At 41.5% G+C, this 19,814-nt stretch overlaps 2 protein-coding genes across 2 annotated transcripts; one reads left to right on the top strand and one right to left on the bottom strand.

Annotated features, from left to right (window-relative positions):
• Positions 1-1,244: 1,244 nt before the first annotated feature.
• Positions 1,245-5,362, top strand: LOC107676204 (sushi domain-containing protein 3-like). The gene is made up of 4 exons (XM_016470710.1): positions 1,245-1,335; positions 2,240-2,372; positions 3,409-3,600; positions 4,406-5,362. The coding sequence occupies exons 1-4, from the start codon at positions 1,275-1,277 to the stop codon at positions 4,650-4,652; spliced, it is 633 nt and encodes a 210-aa protein (XP_016326196.1). The 5' UTR covers positions 1,245-1,274; the 3' UTR covers positions 4,653-5,362.
• Positions 5,363-10,345: 4,983 nt separating this feature from the next.
• Positions 10,346-17,384, bottom strand: LOC107676201 (ninjurin-1). Its single transcript, XM_016470708.1, has 3 exons — positions 17,235-17,384; positions 15,738-15,969; positions 10,346-10,488 (listed from the first exon to the last, which is right to left on the bottom strand). Exons 1-3 carry the CDS (start codon positions 17,382-17,384, stop codon positions 10,346-10,348), a joined length of 525 nt encoding a protein of 174 aa, XP_016326194.1.
• Positions 17,385-19,814: the final 2,430 nt, after the last annotated feature.

Genomic DNA, 19,814 nt, shown 5'->3' with positions numbered 1-19,814 from the left:
TGTAGGCTGCTCTAAAAATGAGCTTCAGTTAAAATAAACAGGTGATGTGTTTCTAGGTAAATGCTGTAATTTTATATACTATATTAATTACAGTTTCCATGGTTTAAAACAGTGGTACAGTTTATTATTTATTATATTTTTTAAATATTTTTGTGTTTCAGGCGTTGCTGATAAACACACTGCCCCTCTGAGCCCCTCCTAAAAATCTTCAATATTATGTTCTCTGCACATTTTCAGTTAAAATTTGATAGTCTACAGAACATTACACTTATCTCTACACGGTGGAAAACGCAGTCATGTGTGACGTGAGGCAGCAAAACTCGACACAGGAAATCTACTGACAAACAGATGCGATCTTAATTTGTTTATTGAACCAGTTATCCGTCAAGCTTGAGTGAGTTTAAGGCAAGAAATATTCATAGCTGCATGCTTGAATGTTAAGGTAGGGGGTCGAACCCTGAGTCTATATCATTATCTTTATGTCTATTCCAAAATAGTCTGTAATGAACCTATCTTAAGAAATATTCACTAGAATAAAAAGTGTGACAAAATGCAGAATTTGAGGTGGCCCCAGTCTCCACTATATATATATACATTTGGACCAGAAATCTTGTGTCATTAAAACTGGTTCATGACCATGTTATTTGTTAATCAGGCTTTTACAGTACGGCACACACCTGCTTTACAGTTTCACTTCTCACTAGCAGAACACTAGTGCACAAAAACAACAGTGCAGGAGGAACAGCCGAAAAATGGGTGTAGAATGCAGAGCAATCTGAGATTCTGCTCACATAAACCAATCTATGGCATTTTGGATACTTTTACTTTGGTTTAGCTTTTGGTTATCTGTATCTTCCTACTTTCTACTTTTCTAATCTCTTGTTCTTGATGATGAATTAAAGGAACAATTCACCCAAAAATGAAAATTAGCTGAAAATGTCTTCAGCCTCAGGCCATCCGAGATAGAGATGAGCTTGTTTCTTCATCAGATTTGTAGAAATGTAGCATTGCATCAGTGTCTCAGAAGTGGATGCTCTGCAGTGAATGGGTGCCATCAGAATGAGAGTCCAAACAGCTGATAAAAACATCACTGTGCAGATTTCTCTCCTGATTCACACCAGAACACTTTTTCACTGGAGGAAGCATTATTATGAATTATGGACTCGTATTGTAACTAAAAGCAATGGTTTTAAGTTAAAAATGTCTTGATGATGGTCGTTATTTGATGGATTATTTGATGCCCATCCAGACACCGCACGGTCAGCGGCAGTCAGATGTCCTGTGTGTGGAGCAGCAATAAGACACACTGGAGCGGCGGGACACCGGAGTGTAAACGTAAGCCTGACACACTCATAAATGTGGAATTATGGACTCGTATTGTAACTAAAAGCAATGGTTTTAAGTTAAAAATGTCTTGATGATGGTCGTTATTTGATGGATTATTTGATTTGATTATTGTGATGTTTTTATCAGCTGTTTGGACTCTCATTCTGACGGCACCCATTCACTGGGGTGAGTCATTGAGTCAGCATTCATTTTTGGGTGACCTGTTTCTTTAAATTCAGTCTGAGCATGGCAGCATTGTTCTGGGCTCACGACAAAACCAGTCATAAGGGTCAATTTTTCTAAATTGAGATTTATACATCACATGAAAGCTGAATAAATACACTTTCCATTGATTTGTTAGGATAGAACAATATTTGGCTGAGAGATTTTTGGCATAAAAGAAAAATAGATCATTTTGACCCATACAATGTATTGTTAGCTATTGCTACAAATATACCCCAGCGACTTAAGACTGCTTTTGTGCTGCAGGGTCACATATGAGATGCATTAGAGTTGTGAACACACATTTGTGAACAATTCAAAACAGCATCTTGACTTTATCAGTAGAGACAGGCCAATATCTTGACATTACATTTGTTAAAGAATCATTCATACAGATTGTTGGACAAAAATATGAAACTATTCTTATTTTATAATAATGTAAAGAATACAATAATATATTTGCATTAGGATTTGAAAAGGGCTTGTGATTTAAGCACAGTTTACTAGGTGATAACTTGATTAGGATTCAGAACTGCTCCGAGTGTCTCTTGGAAGTTCCCTCAGTCATGGAAAACATGTTAAAATTGGAAAGCAGTCTCCTCTGTTCACCAAGACTTTAATCAGTGAATTACAGTTAAGCATCTGTTACTGTCATGCTCTCACTGTGTGTTTGCTCTCTGTGTTTGTGCAGCTCTGTCTCGGTTCGAGGATGATGGCTTTCGTTTAGCTCTTCTGGTGTCCTTCATCAGCTCAGGCATCATCCTCGTCATGAGCATCATCTTCATCACTTCCTGTCTGGCGAGACACGTGAAACGCGAGGAGAGGTGAGAGACGGATTGAGAATAGCCAGAGCTCTCAAAACCCGGTGCATCGTCTACAGCTTTAAAATCATTCCAGCGCCATTCATTCCCTTCTGATAAAAGTGTGCTTAATTGTATTAAATGAGCACTTGTAGTGTACTTCAAATCAGAAAAGTATATTCTTAAAAAACTGTACTTGCAGATAATGTGATATTCATGAAATAAAAGGCCATGTAAGAGTTTTTATAGGGACACTTTCATGGCTATGTTTCTTAACATACTTAAATACACTTTTAAAAATTGCACTTAATGTCAAATTAAGTTTCACTTTACAGTACATTTTAAATCATTGTTTTAATAATCTTTTGTCATGCTTTAAAGAAGTGCACTTATTCTGATGTTAAATTGCTTGATAATAATTGTAACCGTAGTGTGTTATTTGATATTACATTTAAAGTTAATATATTTTAAATGTGCTAAATTGCAACTTCATCATTACAAATATATTGAAATACTGATTGGTCAAAATTCAAATAATTGCATTAAATATGAATTTAAACTGTAGCATGTTTTCGTTTAATTGCAATTTTTGTATGTATTTTATTTTACAGTAATAGTAATCAACAACAACATGCACACACATATGTTAGGGTTAGGGTTTAGCTTAATTGCTTGTAATTATCCATAATTTACTGTTATTGATGTAGTAAGCGCATGTAAAATGTGTAATGAAGACACTCTAGAATGAAGTTACCTAATTAACATGCAATCAAGTGTCCAAAAAAATACTCTTTTAAAAAGTATGCTAAAGTATACTTTATACACTTGTACAATAGGCTTGTGTGAGAAGCAGGCCCATATTTCAGCAGTGTACTATAGATGCTATACACTCTCTCCAAAACCCCGCGTTCAAATGTTGTCAGCAAACCCAAGTGGACATGATTCAGAATGAGCTCACATCAGTCGTCTCATGAGGAGAGAAAGGCAGATGTGAAGGAAGTCAGTTAAAGCCACTACTGACGCGGATGACTGTAATGAGTGTGTCTTGTGTGATGTGTAGGGCAAGAAAAGCTGGAGCGTCAGAGTTTTGGCAACAAATAGACGTTGAGGATGTGGAGATGCAGAGAGAGGTGTTACACAACCAGAAAACCACAAACCACAACAACAACAACAGCAGCAGCAGCAGCAGAGGAGAGAGACGGCACACAGACAAGCACATCTACAGCCACGGAGACCTCCACACTGCCTGCAGGTACTGTCCAAACACGCTTCAAAATAGACCAAGACACATCTGCAGAAACACTCAATATGCTGCCATCACAAGGATAAAGCAAGAAAGAGTTCACACAAAAATGAAAATGCACTCACTCTCAGGCCATGCAAAATGTAGATGATTTTGTTTCGTCATGAGAACAGATGTAGAGAAATTTAGCACTACATGCCAAACCAATACTTGCTCCGCAATGGATGCTCTGCAGTGAATGGGTGCCGTCAGAATGAGAGTCCAAACAGCTGATAAAAACATCACAATAATCCACAAGTAATCCACAGCACTCCAGTCCATCAGTTAACATCTGGAGAAGACAAAAGCTGAAACAAATCCAGCATTAAGACACTTTTAACTAAAATACCAGTCCATAATCCATAATGAAAGTAAAAGTGACGGTGTGTGTGGTGGATAATTGTGATGTTTTTATCAGCTGTTTGGACTCTCATTCTGACGGCACCCATTCATTGGTGAGCAAGTGATGCAATGACATTTCTCCAAGTCTGATGAAGAAACAAACTCTGACCCAAGGATGAGCACATTTTCAGCAAAGTTTCTTTTTTGGGTGAACTGTTCCTTTAAAATACAGTTATTGTATTAAATCCCTGACCTGAGATTTAACTGTCTGAAACTTTTTTAACGTTTGTGCAACATTTGTCCAGCCAGCGTCAAAGTTTGTCCTGACAAACTTTCCCTTTGTACTTTCCATGCATTGATCACATTTATGCATGTGAAGTTGAGGAGCATCACGCTGGCCTGCACTCATTATGATGAGATGTGTTTTTCACAGGGGTCTTCATCAAGGGAAGCCCTGTCCTCCGAGCATCCATCCGTCCCAGTTCTCTCTGATACTCAGTCCACCCACTGACTACCTCATAAACACACACATGGGCCCCGTCGATGCCCGCGGTGCGTTCCCTGTCCCCCGTGACGCTGCAGAGGACAGGCACTTCTGCAGGCCGCTTCATGACCCGCTCTGGAACGGACCGCACCCGTACAGCCCACATCCACCGCCTGTCCAGATGATGTCTATATGAGGATGTGCTGATGACCGTGGAGGATTTTGTGTAATAATGATGCAAACTGGGACTGGTCATGAGACAAGACCTCAACTGAGAACTGTTATTTTGTTGTTATGTGTGTATTGAATTTTCTTTGCACTTAACATGCTATTGCACTTGATACTGGCCAAACATCAGTATTTAGTTTTGAGTATGGAGTACAGTACACAACAGGCAACAATAAATGTTTTAAATAGCTGTATAGTAAATTGTTATAATATGACTACTTGACCTGCAACATTACTGGATGTTTGCATACAGTATGCCTCATTCCCTTGACATTAAGAATGTAGAGTTTGCAGGAAAATAATCCAAAGGCACACCAGACAGACCGATGTCTTGAAGGACCCTGATGCTGATGCTTGACACTGTCCATAAGCCAGACTTCATGAAACAGCAGCACAATTATTTTCACTTATCTGTTAATATAAAAAAAATGTTTAAAATATTCCAAATAATCAACCAACACAGAATTCTCTCATTTACTCAGTATAAGGAAATTCTGTAAATATGCTTTATTGATGCACACTTGAAATAATCATTATATCCTCATGGAAACAACGTCTCAAATGTGTAGATTGATTTTTTTTTGTACGCAAACTAAAAACCAAAGCAAGCTTTAAAATGTGGAGATTTCAGCTAGTGTTGGATATAATGTGTGAATAAAAACTGACTACCACTCTAAAGTGGCACACTGAATTCCTTTCAAATGTTGTGCAGATTATAATACTGTGCACTTTTTGATCATTAGTTTTATGAATTAGAGCTGGGGTTCTGAGGTGCACTGTCCTGCAACCCTAATCACACAAACCTGAACAAGCTCTTCAAGATTACTACAAAGTCACAGGCAGGTGAGTTTAGTTGGAGCTAAACTCTGCAGCAACCTTGAGGGCCAGAGTTAAGAAACACTTAATTAGAGTAGCCTATAATAAAACCATAAGCGAATGCCATTTGTTCCACACATTCATTGGCCAGCAGCGCCACGCCGCGGTTACTTATAAAACATGCACGTATTGTGTACGTTTTGTCTGCATCTGAAGAGGCAAAAGTGACAGAAAACTTAGACAAATGAAATACGTGCAACTCAATGACTTTACTCAATTCTGTTCCAATTCGCTTCGAATCAGGAATGTGATCGTTATAACCACCAGTCAGTTACTGTTCTGAAGCTGCATGCTGTTCGTCGACAGTATGATGACAGGTAAAAGCTCATGCATTCACTTTTCACTCAGTCACTAAGGCAAATATGCCAAAATTGTACCTTTAGGGGTACAATGGCTGGGGCAGAACCATTAAAGGGACATCTGTATGCTTTATCTACCCTTAAAAGTTTGATAGTAGGGTACTGTCATGATTTCACATTCTAGTTTTGGCTCAGATCTGAAGCAGTCTGAGCGATGGAATTTATATTTTGGAGGACATTTACACCTGGTCTTTTCACAAACGAATAGCTATCAGAGCAAACGCATGAAGTGACTGTAAACAGGTCCTGAAGTATCTGTTTCTTTTAGGGGCAGAAAAGGTACAGGTGTTGGGGCAGTGCCGTTGCGCTACAGCCGTCCCAAGTTCGAATCCCGACTCGAGGATCTTTCCCGATCCTGCCTCCCTATCTCTCCCACTTAGCTCCTGTCACTTCTACACTGTCCTGTACTAGTAAAAAAAAAAAAGTACAAAGGTGTCCCTTTAAAGGTAGTGTCTGGGGGGGGTTACAACCCTATCTGAGGGTTGTCCCCCCTGAAAATATGATTAAAAATCATGCTGTGTATTGTAAATAACAATGTTTTATACTGTAAATAATTGTGTAAGTAGTAAAACAACACAAACGGGGCAAAAATGGGTTTTAAGTTAAGAAACATTTTGAGTCTCCCCCTCCCTTGCCTCACAGTGCTTTGGTCCAAATGCCTGCTTTCCTCTTTTACATCACCTACACCCACACACACACACACACACACACACACACACACAGTCCGGTGACAGAGAACAAAGCCAATAGTTGTGGAACTCCAGTAAGTAGGCTGTCTAGGCTATTTTATTCACTTAAACATCGGATGAAGTGATTATTTGCTCTTTAATACAGATGATGCCAATGTATTTTTTGATGAGTCCGCTATGTTAGCAATAATAACGTTAACTGCTTGAGGGAAAGGGTTGCCAGGTTTCAATAACAAAACCCTCCCAATTGCTACTCAAAACTAGTCCAAACTATCTGCATTTCGAGGGGTCCCCCTGTAAAAATCGCGTTCCGGGGCCTAAAATACACATTAGGAGGGTCGCTTCAACCCGCAGCAACAGTGATAAAGTAGCCCAATTCCACGGGAAAACTGCGGACTTGGCAACACTGTGACGGATAGTAATGTCTACAACGGACATGAGCGCTGTCTCGGCACGACCACAACAGCTTGAAGTTGTCTAATTTGGCACAGTCTCCCTCCTGCATTAATAGTAGTAAGCAATTCCTCTGTGTATACATATCCTTAAAAGTACAATTTTTGCTGTTTTATTTGTGTCCCCTTGAAAAATTGCTTTTGAGAAATTTTATGTTTATTTCCCCCCCCAACTGTTAGACAAAATTTTCGCCCCTGCACATAGCACAACACATAAAATACCGGACCAGGAACAAAGGACAGACTACACCTTATAAACGGAAGCATGGCGTGACAGTTCCCGGACGGCGTGTCCTCGTGCCGCAGGAACAACAAAGGAGGGATGGAGGGGAGCTCAGGAGGAAGTTCGGGTGGAGGACGGACACCCGGGATGAGGATGGCAAACAGAGTCCAGGGTGGAACTGACGGAGGGAGGAGCCAGGACGGAGACAGAAGGAGCCAAGGCGGGTCAGACAGAGGGAGGAGCCAGGGAGGAGACAGGAGGGACTTGGAGCAGGTGGAGCCAGGAGGGACCCAGGCCACAGCCGTGAAGGAGACCCACGGTGGAGCCGATGGAGGGAGGAGCCATGGTGGAGGAAGCGCTGACGACTACGGGGGGCCGACCAACGGCGGCGGAGCAGGTGGAGGTGGAGCCCGAGGCAGAGACGGAGAGCTGATGAGCCAGGGCGACGAGGAGGATCCGGAGGGCCAAGGTGGAGCAGATGGCTCAGGCAACCGAGGCGGAGGCGGGGATCCGGAAGGCCGCGGTGGAGCCGGTGTGACAGAGGACCGCGGAGGAGCCGGAAGGAAGGAGGAGCCTGACAGAGCCAGAGGGACGAGGGAGCCCGGCGGAGCTGGTGGACTGATGGGCCACGGCGGAGAGGAGGGAGCTAGGAGACATGGTGGAGCCGCTGGGTCGACGGGCCGAGGTGGAGTCCGGGACTCAGAGGCTAGATGCGGAGACAAGGGATCCTCCAGCCAAAGTGCCGATGGAGACTGGCAGACCCGCGGAGATCCCACCGCACAGATGGTGGGCTGAGGGTGAGCTGAGGGGCTGCCAGACGACAGCGGTGGAAGAGGCAGGAGCGGGAGGGTGGGTGGGCATTTGTGAGCCTCCGGGCTTTCAGGGCTGGTGTGCTCTGCCCACACACACCAAATCGCGGAAGGGATGCTCCAGCCACGGCGACGAGGGAGGATGGCAGACCCGCGGCGCTCACACCATATTGATGGTAGGCTGAGGGCGAGCAGAGGGACTGCCAGACGACAGCGGTGGAAGAGGCAGGAGCGGGAGGGTGGGTGGGCATTTGTGAGCCTCCGGGCTTTCAGGGCTGGTGTGCTCTGCCCACACACACCAAATCGCGACTCCCAGCACCGGGAGCGTGTCTGACAGGGGAACGACAGGGCTGGCAGACAGTTCAGGGCAGACAGAAAGTTCATAAACGGCCTCCATGGCCGAAACAGGACTGACAGGGAGTTCAGAAGAAGGCGGGAGGAGAGCGGGCAGGTCGGTATATATATATATCCATCAAGTCCCGTTCAACATCCAGTAGTCCCAGATCCAGTTTAAGCTCACCCTCAGCCATGGTGCAGTGGACAGAGCTTCTCTCCGCGCTCTCGCTGTCCACGGCCTTCTCCCTCGTGGTGAGAGCTGTAGCCGGCTCTCACACCTGGTCTGACGTCACTTGAGGCTCAGGCTCTGAGAAGCAGACATTACTGGGAATCTAAATGTATGTATTGTAGAATCCACTTGTACACAGTTGATTGAGACTGCGTATGTAAATGCACATCATGCCACCAGAGGTCAGCATCAGCTTTCTGAGCAAGGACTGGAGCTGTGCTACAGAAGACGCTTTTGTCAGTGTGTGTGTGTGTGTGTGTGTACAAATTTACAGGAATGGACAATTGTGGCCTTTTGACTGAAACATTTAAGGGCCACGGAGAGTCACATTTATTACTAAACAGCAAGAGCTCTGAAGGTGAAGTGTGCATGTGACACTTTGTACTACAGAACAAAGAGAGCAGAACACAATGCATGACACAACATCCTAAAAATGTGATGCTCAGGCTCAAAAAAAGCGTATCTCTAGACCTAGAGATGCAGATTGGATGCACACAATAATTGAATGTGGCATTGATAGACATGAGGGCAATGAAAATGAAATAGCTATTGACTCTTGAGCTCTTGGGCCCAGTTCATCTGAAAGACTGTTATCAGAAAGTTCCTGCCTTCACGGCTCTCTGTTTTCATCCATTCACTTTGAGAAATGAAACACAACAAGGCACTCTGGAAAAGAGAGACAGAATTTATATAATTCCAGGATCAATAGAAAATTTCTTTCTATAAGAACTCCTCTTTTAATCGATCTTCTTTCTTTCTCTACTTGTTTGTGTACTAATCTATTGTATGACTGAAACTGCACTACAAATATATTTCTAATACTGACATAACACACTTCGCCCGTGACTACTGTACACTCAGTGTATAGCACATCCTCTCTTACAGTAGTTACACACTCTCAGGACCTCCAACATTTACAAAAAGCAACTCCTTTCACTGACACTTGAAAAATATATACATTTTAGATTTTTTTTTATAGATTTTTTTGAAAAAGGGGTTGGGGGGGTATTCTAATCATGAAAAGCAGCGTCATAAATGTACATTTTCATTTACTCTTTATTTAAGGAGCAATATTTACATCTTTGACTCTGTTTACCTAAATGTAGGCATATTTCATTCCATATAAAATTGCATGTTATTAATGTCGGCTATGTAAAATACTTCACTTACAATTTTGATAATTACTGTCAAGCTAAATAATCATAGCTGTTGGTTACAGAACAATCAAATTAACATCAAAAACAAAAGCTAGTAAAAGGCAAGTAAATATTACACAAGATATCATATCACAAAATTAAATACGTAATGACCAGCCTGTTTTCAATGATAGATCATTCACTGTTATGATTTGTTGTGAGGAAATCATTTCCAACTTTTAGAGTTGTCAGAAATGTTTTATTTTCAGGGTTTTTTTCTGTTGTTGTTGTTTTCATTAAAAGCTACTTCAATAGCTGCCTTAAATACAACATTATCAAATATTATACATGGCTGAAATGGGGTGTGCTATGCAGACAAATGTTTTTTATACATACCTGATTTCAAACACAAATTTATATGTGACAGCTCTGAGCCTGCTGTTTAATTGTCTGACAGCCCACAGAACTTACCCATAATGCCCTGCTACTAGCTCACACAGCTTATTAAACTTTAATGTCTTCTAAAGCGATGTGTGTGAGAGAGAGCTGGTGTCACACGCCTGCATTGGGCCGCTGAACTCCAAACGCAGTGATGAAGACATTGATGACAACTATGATGAAGATGCAGCCTGTGGTGATGTTCTCTAAGATGTTCAGCCTGAGATGTTTCTGCTCGTCATTCAGGTTCCACTTCACTGCAATCAGCAACAATAAACAGTTCAGAACCCACAGAACAATCCAGTGTGACTCGCATCAGCAGTGTTCTGATACTGCATCCTCAGCATGGCCTGACAGACACTCACAAAACATAAATACACTTTATTACAGTTTATGTCAGCTGCTTACACACAAAATCTTTACTTGTAACACTATTGTTAGAGAATAAATAGACATAATTAGTCAAAATGATTGAGAACATGATGATAATGATTTGTTTTTTTGCCAAACGAATGCAGTGTGATTGTATTTAATTCCTCTTTGACATTCAAGCTCGACATCCTGTGTGTGTGGCCAGTTCAGATTCAAACTCATTAATGAAGGGACGTCAATTACTGGGTTTTTTTGTCCAATCGCTAACAAGCATTGTTCAATACTGAAGCCACATTTTCAAGACTGTTCATACAGTCTGCATTACCAACATGTATCTTGGCCAAACAGTGGATCTCACCTCCAAAACTCACTCAGACCAACAAAACACTTCATACATGTCTCACAATAAGCTTGTTTCACTACCAACAATTCTCATTCAGAAAACATACATTTCATCCATAACAGACTGATCTAAAAACAAAAACTAAGCATTGCATAAATGATGAACTTTTATCTTTGAAGTTTGAATGATTTGTCACATAAGTATTGAGTAGAGTGTGTTGTGCTGATGTTGGTTTCCTCTGGGTTTCTCCCACAATCCAGAGACATACAGGACAGGTGAACTGGAGACTGTAGTGAGTGTGAATATGAGTGTGTGTGATAGACTGGCCATCTGTCCAGGGGCTTGTCCTGACTATGACCCAGGAAAGGCTCCAGCCTCATGACCCTACATAGGACAAGCGCTAGGGAAAATGTATGGAATAGATGGATGGATGTTCAGTACTGTGAGGGCTCTAGTCCTCCCTCTCTGCCACTCTTTTTTCCCCCACTAATGTGTCTTCTGAGTGTCAGAAGTCCGACCCCACCTCCGCGCGGTGACACTCTGGAAACGCTCAAGTAGGGGATTGCCTGTCAGGGCGATGTACGGTGGGGACTTCGAGAGCCCCGGACCGACACGGTAGCCGAGAAGGCCTGTCAGGAACCCTGAACATGAGTAGCTAACGGGGCCACAGTGAAGGTACAACGGCCAACCCCCACCTACCAGATAAAAATGGTTACGGAAACTCAACAATCAGGCTTTGATGCCCTATGTCTCGCTAGAGGCGAAGAGGACTAACTAATGTGTCTTCCCTGATCCATGTTTCCAAACAAAATCATTCCCAAGCCATCCATTTATCAAAAGATAAGCAAAAAGAAAGAAAGAAAGAAAGATGAAGAAGTACTAAAAAGAAATACTAAAAATAGGACATCTGGCTTGCCTTTCAGCTGAAATTGCACTTAGTTGTGTTTGGAATAATTATTATTCAATTTCATAATAAATATTCTGCTAAGATTTTATATTTCAATATAATTAGTGCAGAAATGGACAGAGCTATCGTTCTGATATGAATGTGCTTTTATCAGTTTTGAAAGCAGTGCGTTAACGTTTGAAAAATGTGCTGAAAATGTACAGTGTTTTGCCATTAGTGGAGTATGAATGACAAACGTGTTTGTGGGTTTTGAAAAATGTGGTCATTGCATGCATTTTGTCTGAAAGCAATGAAAAATGATTCACAGTTTGGTCTATATAGACTTCTGTATCGCTGAATGTGTGAACCATTTTGAAAATGTGGCTTCAGTATTGAACAATGCTTGTTAGCAATTGAAAAATGCTGTAAATGCTGTAAATGCTGAATTTTGACACTTAAACAATGGTATAGCTTGACACAGCGTTTAGTCATGACAAGTATGAGAATGCTGTAGGGCAAAAGGTATAGTGTGTGTGTGTGTGTGTGTGTGTGAGAGAAAGAGAGAGAGAGAGAGAGAGTGTGTGTGTGTGTGTGTGTGTGCGTGTGTGTGTGTGTGTGTGTGCGTGTGTGTGTGTGTGTGTGTGCGTGTGTGTGTGTGTGTGTGTGCGTGTGTGTGTGTGTGTGTGTGCGTGTGTGTGTGTGTGTGTGTGCGTGTGTGTGTGTGTGTGTGTGCGTGTGTGTGTGTGTGTGTGTGCGTGTGTGTGTGTGTGTGTGTGCGTGTGTGTGTGTGTGTGTGTGCGTGTGTGTGTGTGTGTGTGTGCGTGTGTGTGTGTGTGTGTGTGCGTGTGTGTGTGTGTGTGTGTGCGTGTGTGTGTGTGTGTGTGTGCGTGTGTGTGTGTGTGTGTGTGCGTGTGTGTGTGTGTGTGTGTGCGTGTGTGTGTGTGTGTGTGTGCGTGTGTGTGTGTGTGTGTGTGCGTGTGTGTGTGTGTGTGTGTGCGTGTGTGTGTGTGTGTGTGTGCGTGTGTGTGTGTGTGTGTGTGCGTGTGTGTGTGTGTGTGTGTGCGTGTGTGTGTGTGTGTGTGTGCGTGTGTGTGTGTGTGTGTGTGCGTGTGTGTGTGTGTGTGTGTGCGTGTGTGTGTGTGTGTGTGTGTGTGAGAGTGTTTGTGTGTGTGTGAGAGAGTGTGTGTGTGGCCTGTGTGTGCGTGTGTGTGCATGTATGTGTGTCTGTGTGATGGAAAGACTGCATGTCTTTCTGCTGAAAGGAACCTGAAAGGCGTTCAGATCACGCTCGGCTGGTTCAGAGAGCGATGGTGAGGTCAGCGGGTGCAGAACAGAGGCTCTGGAGGGTCAGTGGGAATGGGAAAAAGCGACAGAAAGGGAAAGACAGACAGAGAAAGGTTCTGCTGATATGTAGGTCAAAAAGAAAGAGAGAGAGCGAGTGGGGTGTATTGTGATGCCATTGTCATGTGCTGCTCCTCTAATCCCAAATTCACATTGAGTTTCACAGAGTGTTCCTGACGCAGACGTGTGCTTACGGTTTCAATTTACTGAATGAAGCAGTGCCTGCAGGGATTCTGTGAATTCACTCAAGAATTCAGAGAAGCAGCGCCACATGAGAATCACTGTGCAGAGACTGAGATGTTAGTCATCTTATTTGAAAATAAGATTAAAATGGTTTGGTTGTCTTTCATAGCTGGTCATTGGAGTATGCAGCACTGATGATGCTTTAAACTCTAATTCTAACAACAACAAAAACTTCCTTGCTCTCTGTAAGGTTTATAACAGAATTTAAGACAGAAATACACAACAACATCATTCTATGAGTGTTTTTGCTGTGACTGTCACCAGAACTGCTTTGAACTGAATAATGACACTACTGTCATCTGCAGAGCTGCTTTACATCTGAAATTGAATTTGTTTCATAATTGATAAAAAAAAAAAATTTTAATCTGTAAATATTCCAGATTCCAGATGAGCAGTGTCTAATTAACACTCCATCTCTCATTGTCTTCTCAGATAATGAAGTTTGCTCTCCACAGAAGGGGGCCTCTGTTTTCTAGATTTTCGACGAACTATAGAGATGATCAGTCCATGACTTAATATAAAGCTGCTTTGAAACAACCTGTATTGTTTAAAGCACTATATAAATAAATGTCAAGACTTAACTGTTGATCTCGGATCAGTGAGAGCAGAGAGACTTGACTTGCAAATATTCATTTTTATGAACTGAAACAGATTTTTTAACTTCTATGACTAAGATATATCACAATAGATGTCTCAGACTACAGAGCACTTGTGTTCTTCAGTGCTTCGTCTCTGTCAGATGACAGCACCAGTGTGAGTCATGACAGGCCACTAAATCGCTTCATGATGATGGGACTGCAAATGAGCGCTAATCTATAAACTAAATGATAATGTACATCCAGCCAGGTGTTATACCAGAATAAACCCTGAGAGGGTGATCAGGGTCAGATGGGTCTCGGATTACCCTGAAGGGTTAATAGCAAACAGTTTTGAACCTAGACAAAACAAACTAATTCAAACAAGACTAACATTTTAAGAGATGCTTTAAGAATGCATAAACGTACCACTTATTACTAAGCATTTCAATAAATAATTATGTGGACATAAAATATAGATTTGGGTTGAAACTTTTAAAATCTCACCTATTTATTATGTTATAATCCATTACAGTGCACAAAACAATCGTCCTGGCAACAAGATGAACATTGCAACAATGTTACAGTATACTACTAATACTGAGGCCCTTCAGTTTCATTTCACAGTAAATACGGTCGATAACTGAGGTGCAAGATGGTAATAGTTGTGTTTGTATAAGCGGTGTGACATCAGCAGAGTGCTTTGATGGCAGTGGGTGGGAATAACACTGTAGCTCCTGTGCTCTATCAGGTCCTGTAATCGTTGCTTTCCAAGTACTCTTAGATCCTCTGGGTACACAAGCCTCTGTTTACTCCAAAGACTAAGCTGGTCCTGGCTAGGGTTCAATCCACTCTATCAGCAAATCTGAAGGCTACACCATGTCCTCCAGAAATTCTCTATTGAGACTGATGTTGATAAGTGTTACAGAATTGACATAATGTTTTCTTGAGGTTGATGAGGTTAAATCTTCCACTACAAATAAAAAGCCCTCCGAGTGTTTGGTAAGTAATGTTATGATTGGTTTTGGACTTTTTCAGGAGATTGCAAACCACACTAATGACAGTTTATCGTCGTGATGCCAATATTTCTTCTGTTAATATTCCACTGAGCAATGGCTGATAGCAATGGTTAAACAAGTAAAAACAAAAATAAGACAATGACCATGAAGTTCAGTCAAGAAACTCTATTTGACACAAGCCGATAGATCCTTGACATGTAATCTGCTAGTAATCACATTGTATTCTACATGGTGCAAGCCATGGCCACTCATATATCTACAACCAATGTGCTTGCAAACTCCATATTAAAACCAGATATCACTGTTCCTCTGACACCCCCCTCCTCCCCCAGCACCACCTGTCTACATCTGTCACAGTGGACATGATGCATGTCAAATTGTGCAGCTGCATTAATAACAGCAACAGAGCGTGCAACACATCTAGTTCACCAAGACCAAATGCATAAACACTGTCATATACATTAACATGCTTAAAGTTGTCATGACTGAATTACTGTCAGTTCTAGATTAGATGTTACACCTACGTATGTCACCTGTCTGAGGAGTTAATAAGTATATTTCAGAAAATATAAGCAGGGTACAACAGGGCTAAAGGCAAACATTAAAGGGGTCATGACATGAGAGATCTTAAATTAGCCTTGATCATATAAAAGGTCTTTGTAGCATTAAAGTCAAATGCACCTTGAGCCCTGCTGTAAGGCAGGTGTCTGTGTGTGCTCTCATTCACCTGTGAAGATGAGCAGGATGCCCACTAACACTTGCAGACAGAGCGACAGGCTGATGAGCGTGATCAGGGACGTGTACAGGGTGTTTTGGGGCCCCTGCCCCAGCACGGCCTTCAGCTGCGAGGCGTTAGCCATTAGCAGAGCCACATCCAGCATGCTCTCCGCCGCACTCTTCTTATTAGCATAGTGATTCATGTTTAGAGGAGCATGTGACAGGCCGAGACTTTGAGAAAGCTACGAGAGAAACATGGAGAGAGATGACCGTTATCATGCTAAAGCCAATATTAAAGGTAACATATCATGAAAATCTGACTTCTCCAGGTTTTAAGTGCTATAATCAGGTCCCCGGTGCATCTACCAACCAAGGAAACGTGAAAAAGATTAACACAGTAACTTTGTTTTTGCAAGCCTTTGAAAAAATTAGCAAGTCTGATTTCGCTCCCCTAGTGACGTTGCAAAGAGATCTCATTATAATATTACCGCCCCTTAATCTGTAAAGTTACACCCACACCACCGTCATTTTGATTTCACAAGCAACAATGGTGTACCAGTTCTAATGCCATGACGAAAGTTTGAGCAAAGCATGTTAACTGTTTTGTCTTTGGCTGCACAGACAAGCACAGAATGACTGCAACACCTCTCCTCTTCCCCTTGTTATATGAGGCACTATAAACTTGGTCCACCCATTCCCTTCTCAGTTTTAAATGTTCCCCATCAGACAGGTGGGTCTCTTGAAGCAATGCAATAGAACATTGCATTTTTCTAAGCTGATTAAATATTTTCTTTCTTTTAATTGGGCTGCTCAGACCTTTCACATTATAACTGACACAAATTAAATTGTCCATTGGTAGATGTTGTATGTGTTAGTAACCAACATGTTCCAGTAATGTATTAAAAATAATAAAGTAAAAATAAAAATAAATAAAAAATCAGCTGTCAAAGGCAAATATTTAACATAAACGAAAACAAAAACATGAACTATATACATGAACAAGACTTCCACACATCCATTCGGCCAAGTTCTTGTCTCGCAGGCCAAATCCCGATGTAACAGGGGCAGGGAATTGTGACGCTGACTCCCTGGGGTATCAAAAGTGCACCGGGTGCGTGCAGCCATTCTGTTTTTGAAACACGGCCGCCTCCAAGAGTGATTTCCACTCAGAATTCAAAATATCAGCAAGCATCCGTCAATTTACAAACAAATCAATTATTATCCCGAAAATAAAGAAGAGAGGGGAAAAAAAAACATATGAATACGAATTATGTCCCTTTAAACGTATGAATCTCTACAAAGAACCACTCTCTTCTGTAATTTAACCAGAGTTTACTCACATTCTGAAGCAGAATTATCCAGTTTAAATGTAGGCTACTGCTTACATATTTTAAACGGTTCATTCCTTTTGCAAAAATGCTTGAAGATCTGCGTCGGACAACGCTGTGCTCACTCCACGTCCACCTTTACCTTGCCTTGACCATCTAGCCTTCAATATTTCTCTTACATGTCGGTCTCGTTCATCCACTCGAACTTTGATTCCCAGGTCCCGCAGCGGTAGTGCAGCATCCATCAGGGTAGGGAAAGTTTTTACTCCCATCTCCAGGTAGATCTTTATCTGTGCTGGATAGACGCACTGTGCTCGCCCGTTCTTCATCTTGAGCTGTTTCACTGCATCTCGCACCTGTGCTTTAGGATGCAAGTGTCGCCAAACATCTGTTAAACCTAATTCTCTAATTATTCCTAAAAGAGCTTTTACTTTTTTTGACTGTGGTCCCCTATCCAATGGCAACTTATCAACATGACTATCTAATACACAGTTAAAGTCCCCACCAATTAAATACATTCCTTCACCTTTCTGTGCCAACAGAGAGAAAACATTCTTGAAAAATTGTGGACAGTCTTCGTTGGGTGCATAAAGATTAAAAATCGTAATTTTTTTGCCTGAAATTGTTCCAACTACCATGATGTATCTCCCCTCTTTATCTTTGTATACTTGCTCCACATTAAAGAAGACTGACTTGGCAAACATGACTGCAACACCTCTCCTCTTCCCCTTGTTATATGAGGCACTATAAACTTGGTCCACCCATTCCCTTCTCAGTTTTAAATGTTCCCCATCAGACAGGTGGGTCTCTTGAAGCAATGCAATAGAACATTGCATTTTTCTAAGCTGATTAAATATTTTCTTTCTTTTAATTGGGCTGCTCAGACCTTTCACATTATAACTGACACAAATTAAATTGTCCATTGGTAGATGTTGTATGTGTTAGTAACCAACATGTTCCAGTAATGTATTAAAAAAAATAAAGTAAAAAAAAAAAAATCAGCTGTCAAAGGCAAAACTTATCCGTTCCTCCGTCTCCCCGATTCTGCTCTCCAAACTGTTTATTTGGCATTTTAAGTCCTCAACCGAGGTCTCTAATTTTGTCAGTGATATTTTCGTTTGTTTATGCCCCTCTTGATTTTCTTTTCTTAACGATTTCAGCTCTTCCATCACTTCAGAAAGTTCGGGAGCACACGGGCTAGCTTTAGCATGTCTGGCAGGGCTAGGTGATCGTTTTTTATCATCTCTTTCTCTCGAATTTTCATTTTTGGAAGTATTCTTGTGTCTGAAAAACGTCTCAGGTTACTTATGTAACCATGGTTCCCATCCCGTTGTAACAGGCGCAGGAAATTGTGACGCTGACTCCCTGGGGTATCAAAAGTGCACCGGGTGCGTGCAGCCATTCTGTTTTTGAAACACGGCCGCCTCCAAGAGTGATTTCCACTCAGAATTCAAAATATCAGCAAGCATCCGTCAATTTACAAACAAATCAATTATTATCCCGAAAATAAAGAAGAGAGGGGAAAAAAAAACATATGAATACGAATTATGTCCCTTTAAACGTATGAATCTCTACAAAGAACCACTCTCTTCTGTAATTTAACCAGAGTTTACTCACATTCTGAAGCAGAAATATCCAGTTTAAATGTAGGCTACTGCTTACATATTTTAAACGGTTCATTCCTTTAGCAAAAATGCTTGAAGATCTGCGTCGGACAACGCTGTGCTCACTCCACGTCCACCTTTCCCTTGCCTTGACCATCTAGCCATCGATATTTCTCTTACGTGTCGGTCTCGTTCATCCACTCGAACTTTGATTCCCAGGTCCCGCAGCGGTAGTGCAGCTGCACGCTTCAAACAAAACAGTCAATGAAGACGAAGAAGAGGATGATGTGTTCTCCCGGCGCCTATTTATACTGTAGTCGCACCGTTAGTGACGTCATGGCTGTCGCCGGCCAACGAGTTGGTGTTTTTTCAATGTATGCTTCAGACACGGGTCACGATGATGCGTTCTCCATAGCGACCCCTAGAGGACGCAGTTCGAAGTTCCCATGAAAGGGAACTCTGACTATACCTGAATTGATTATGTAAATCGGGATTTATTGCAACAATCCGACGGAGCTTAACTTTCAAGCGTTAACCATCTCCGTGACGTCACCGGAAGTTTGAGCTGAAACTTCACAGACACATTCTGGGGACACCAGAGACTTATATTAAATATTGTGAAAAGGGGCATAATGTGTCTCCTTTAAACTAATCCTATACCAACTACTGCACGACTATTTTTCGTTCACTGAAGCCTTTCCCTCGAGCCCGCTTTACTGATATTTTTCTCTGCATTTGACTATACTGACTATAGTGTGAGGGAATTACAGGCAAGGCAAGTTTATTTATATAGCACATTTCATACACAATGGTACTTCAAAGTGCTTTACATAAAAGAAATTAAAATAATCATAAAAAAATAATCACAACAATAAAACAACAAGGAATTTAATTAAAAATGATTTAAAAATTGATTTAAAATTAATTAAAACAGTCAAGAATAAAAAGTGATTATACATAAAATACAGTGCAGTCAGTTTGTGGCAGTTCAGCACAGTGCTCATTCAATAAATGCACAGCTAAACAGATGAGTTTTGAGTCTAGATTTAAATGTGACTAATGTTTTAGCACATCTGATCTCTTCTGGCAGCTGATGGCGGCAAAATAGCTAAAAGCGGATTCCCCTTGTTTTGTGTGAACCCTTGGTATTTCTAA

This window comes from Sinocyclocheilus anshuiensis, unplaced genomic scaffold (assembly GCF_001515605.1).
Source record: "Sinocyclocheilus anshuiensis isolate Anshui unplaced genomic scaffold, SAMN03320099.WGS_v1.1 scaffold2430, whole genome shotgun sequence".
Taxonomy (NCBI): Eukaryota; Metazoa; Chordata; class Actinopteri; order Cypriniformes; family Cyprinidae; genus Sinocyclocheilus; species Sinocyclocheilus anshuiensis.
The sequence above is the reverse complement of the archived record's forward strand: the minus strand, read 5'-3'. Positions and strand labels throughout refer to the sequence as shown.

Bases quoted from the DNA above. Each gene is read 5' to 3' on its own strand.
- LOC107676204 (XM_016470710.1), top strand. From the start codon at position 1,275: ATGTCCTGTGTGTGGAGCAGCAATAAGACACACTGGAGCGGCGGGACA. The intron at 2,373-3,408 runs GTGAGAGACGGA...TGTGATGTGTAG, and splicing joins CACGTGAAACGCGAGGAGAG to GGCAAGAAAAGCTGGAGCGT. The intron at 3,601-4,405 runs GTACTGTCCAAA...TGTTTTTCACAG, and splicing joins GACCTCCACACTGCCTGCAG to GGGTCTTCATCAAGGGAAGC.
- LOC107676201 (XM_016470708.1), bottom strand. From the start codon at position 17,384: ATGAAGAACGGGCGAGCACAGTGCGTCTATCCAGCACAGATAAAGATC. The intron at 15,970-17,234 runs GTAAGAGAAATA...TTTCTCTCGTAG, and splicing joins TGGATGAACGAGACCGACAT to CTTTCTCAAAGTCTCGGCCT. The intron at 10,489-15,737 runs GTGAATGAGAGC...TGCTGATTGCAG, and splicing joins CATCCTGCTCATCTTCACAG to TGAAGTGGAACCTGAATGAC.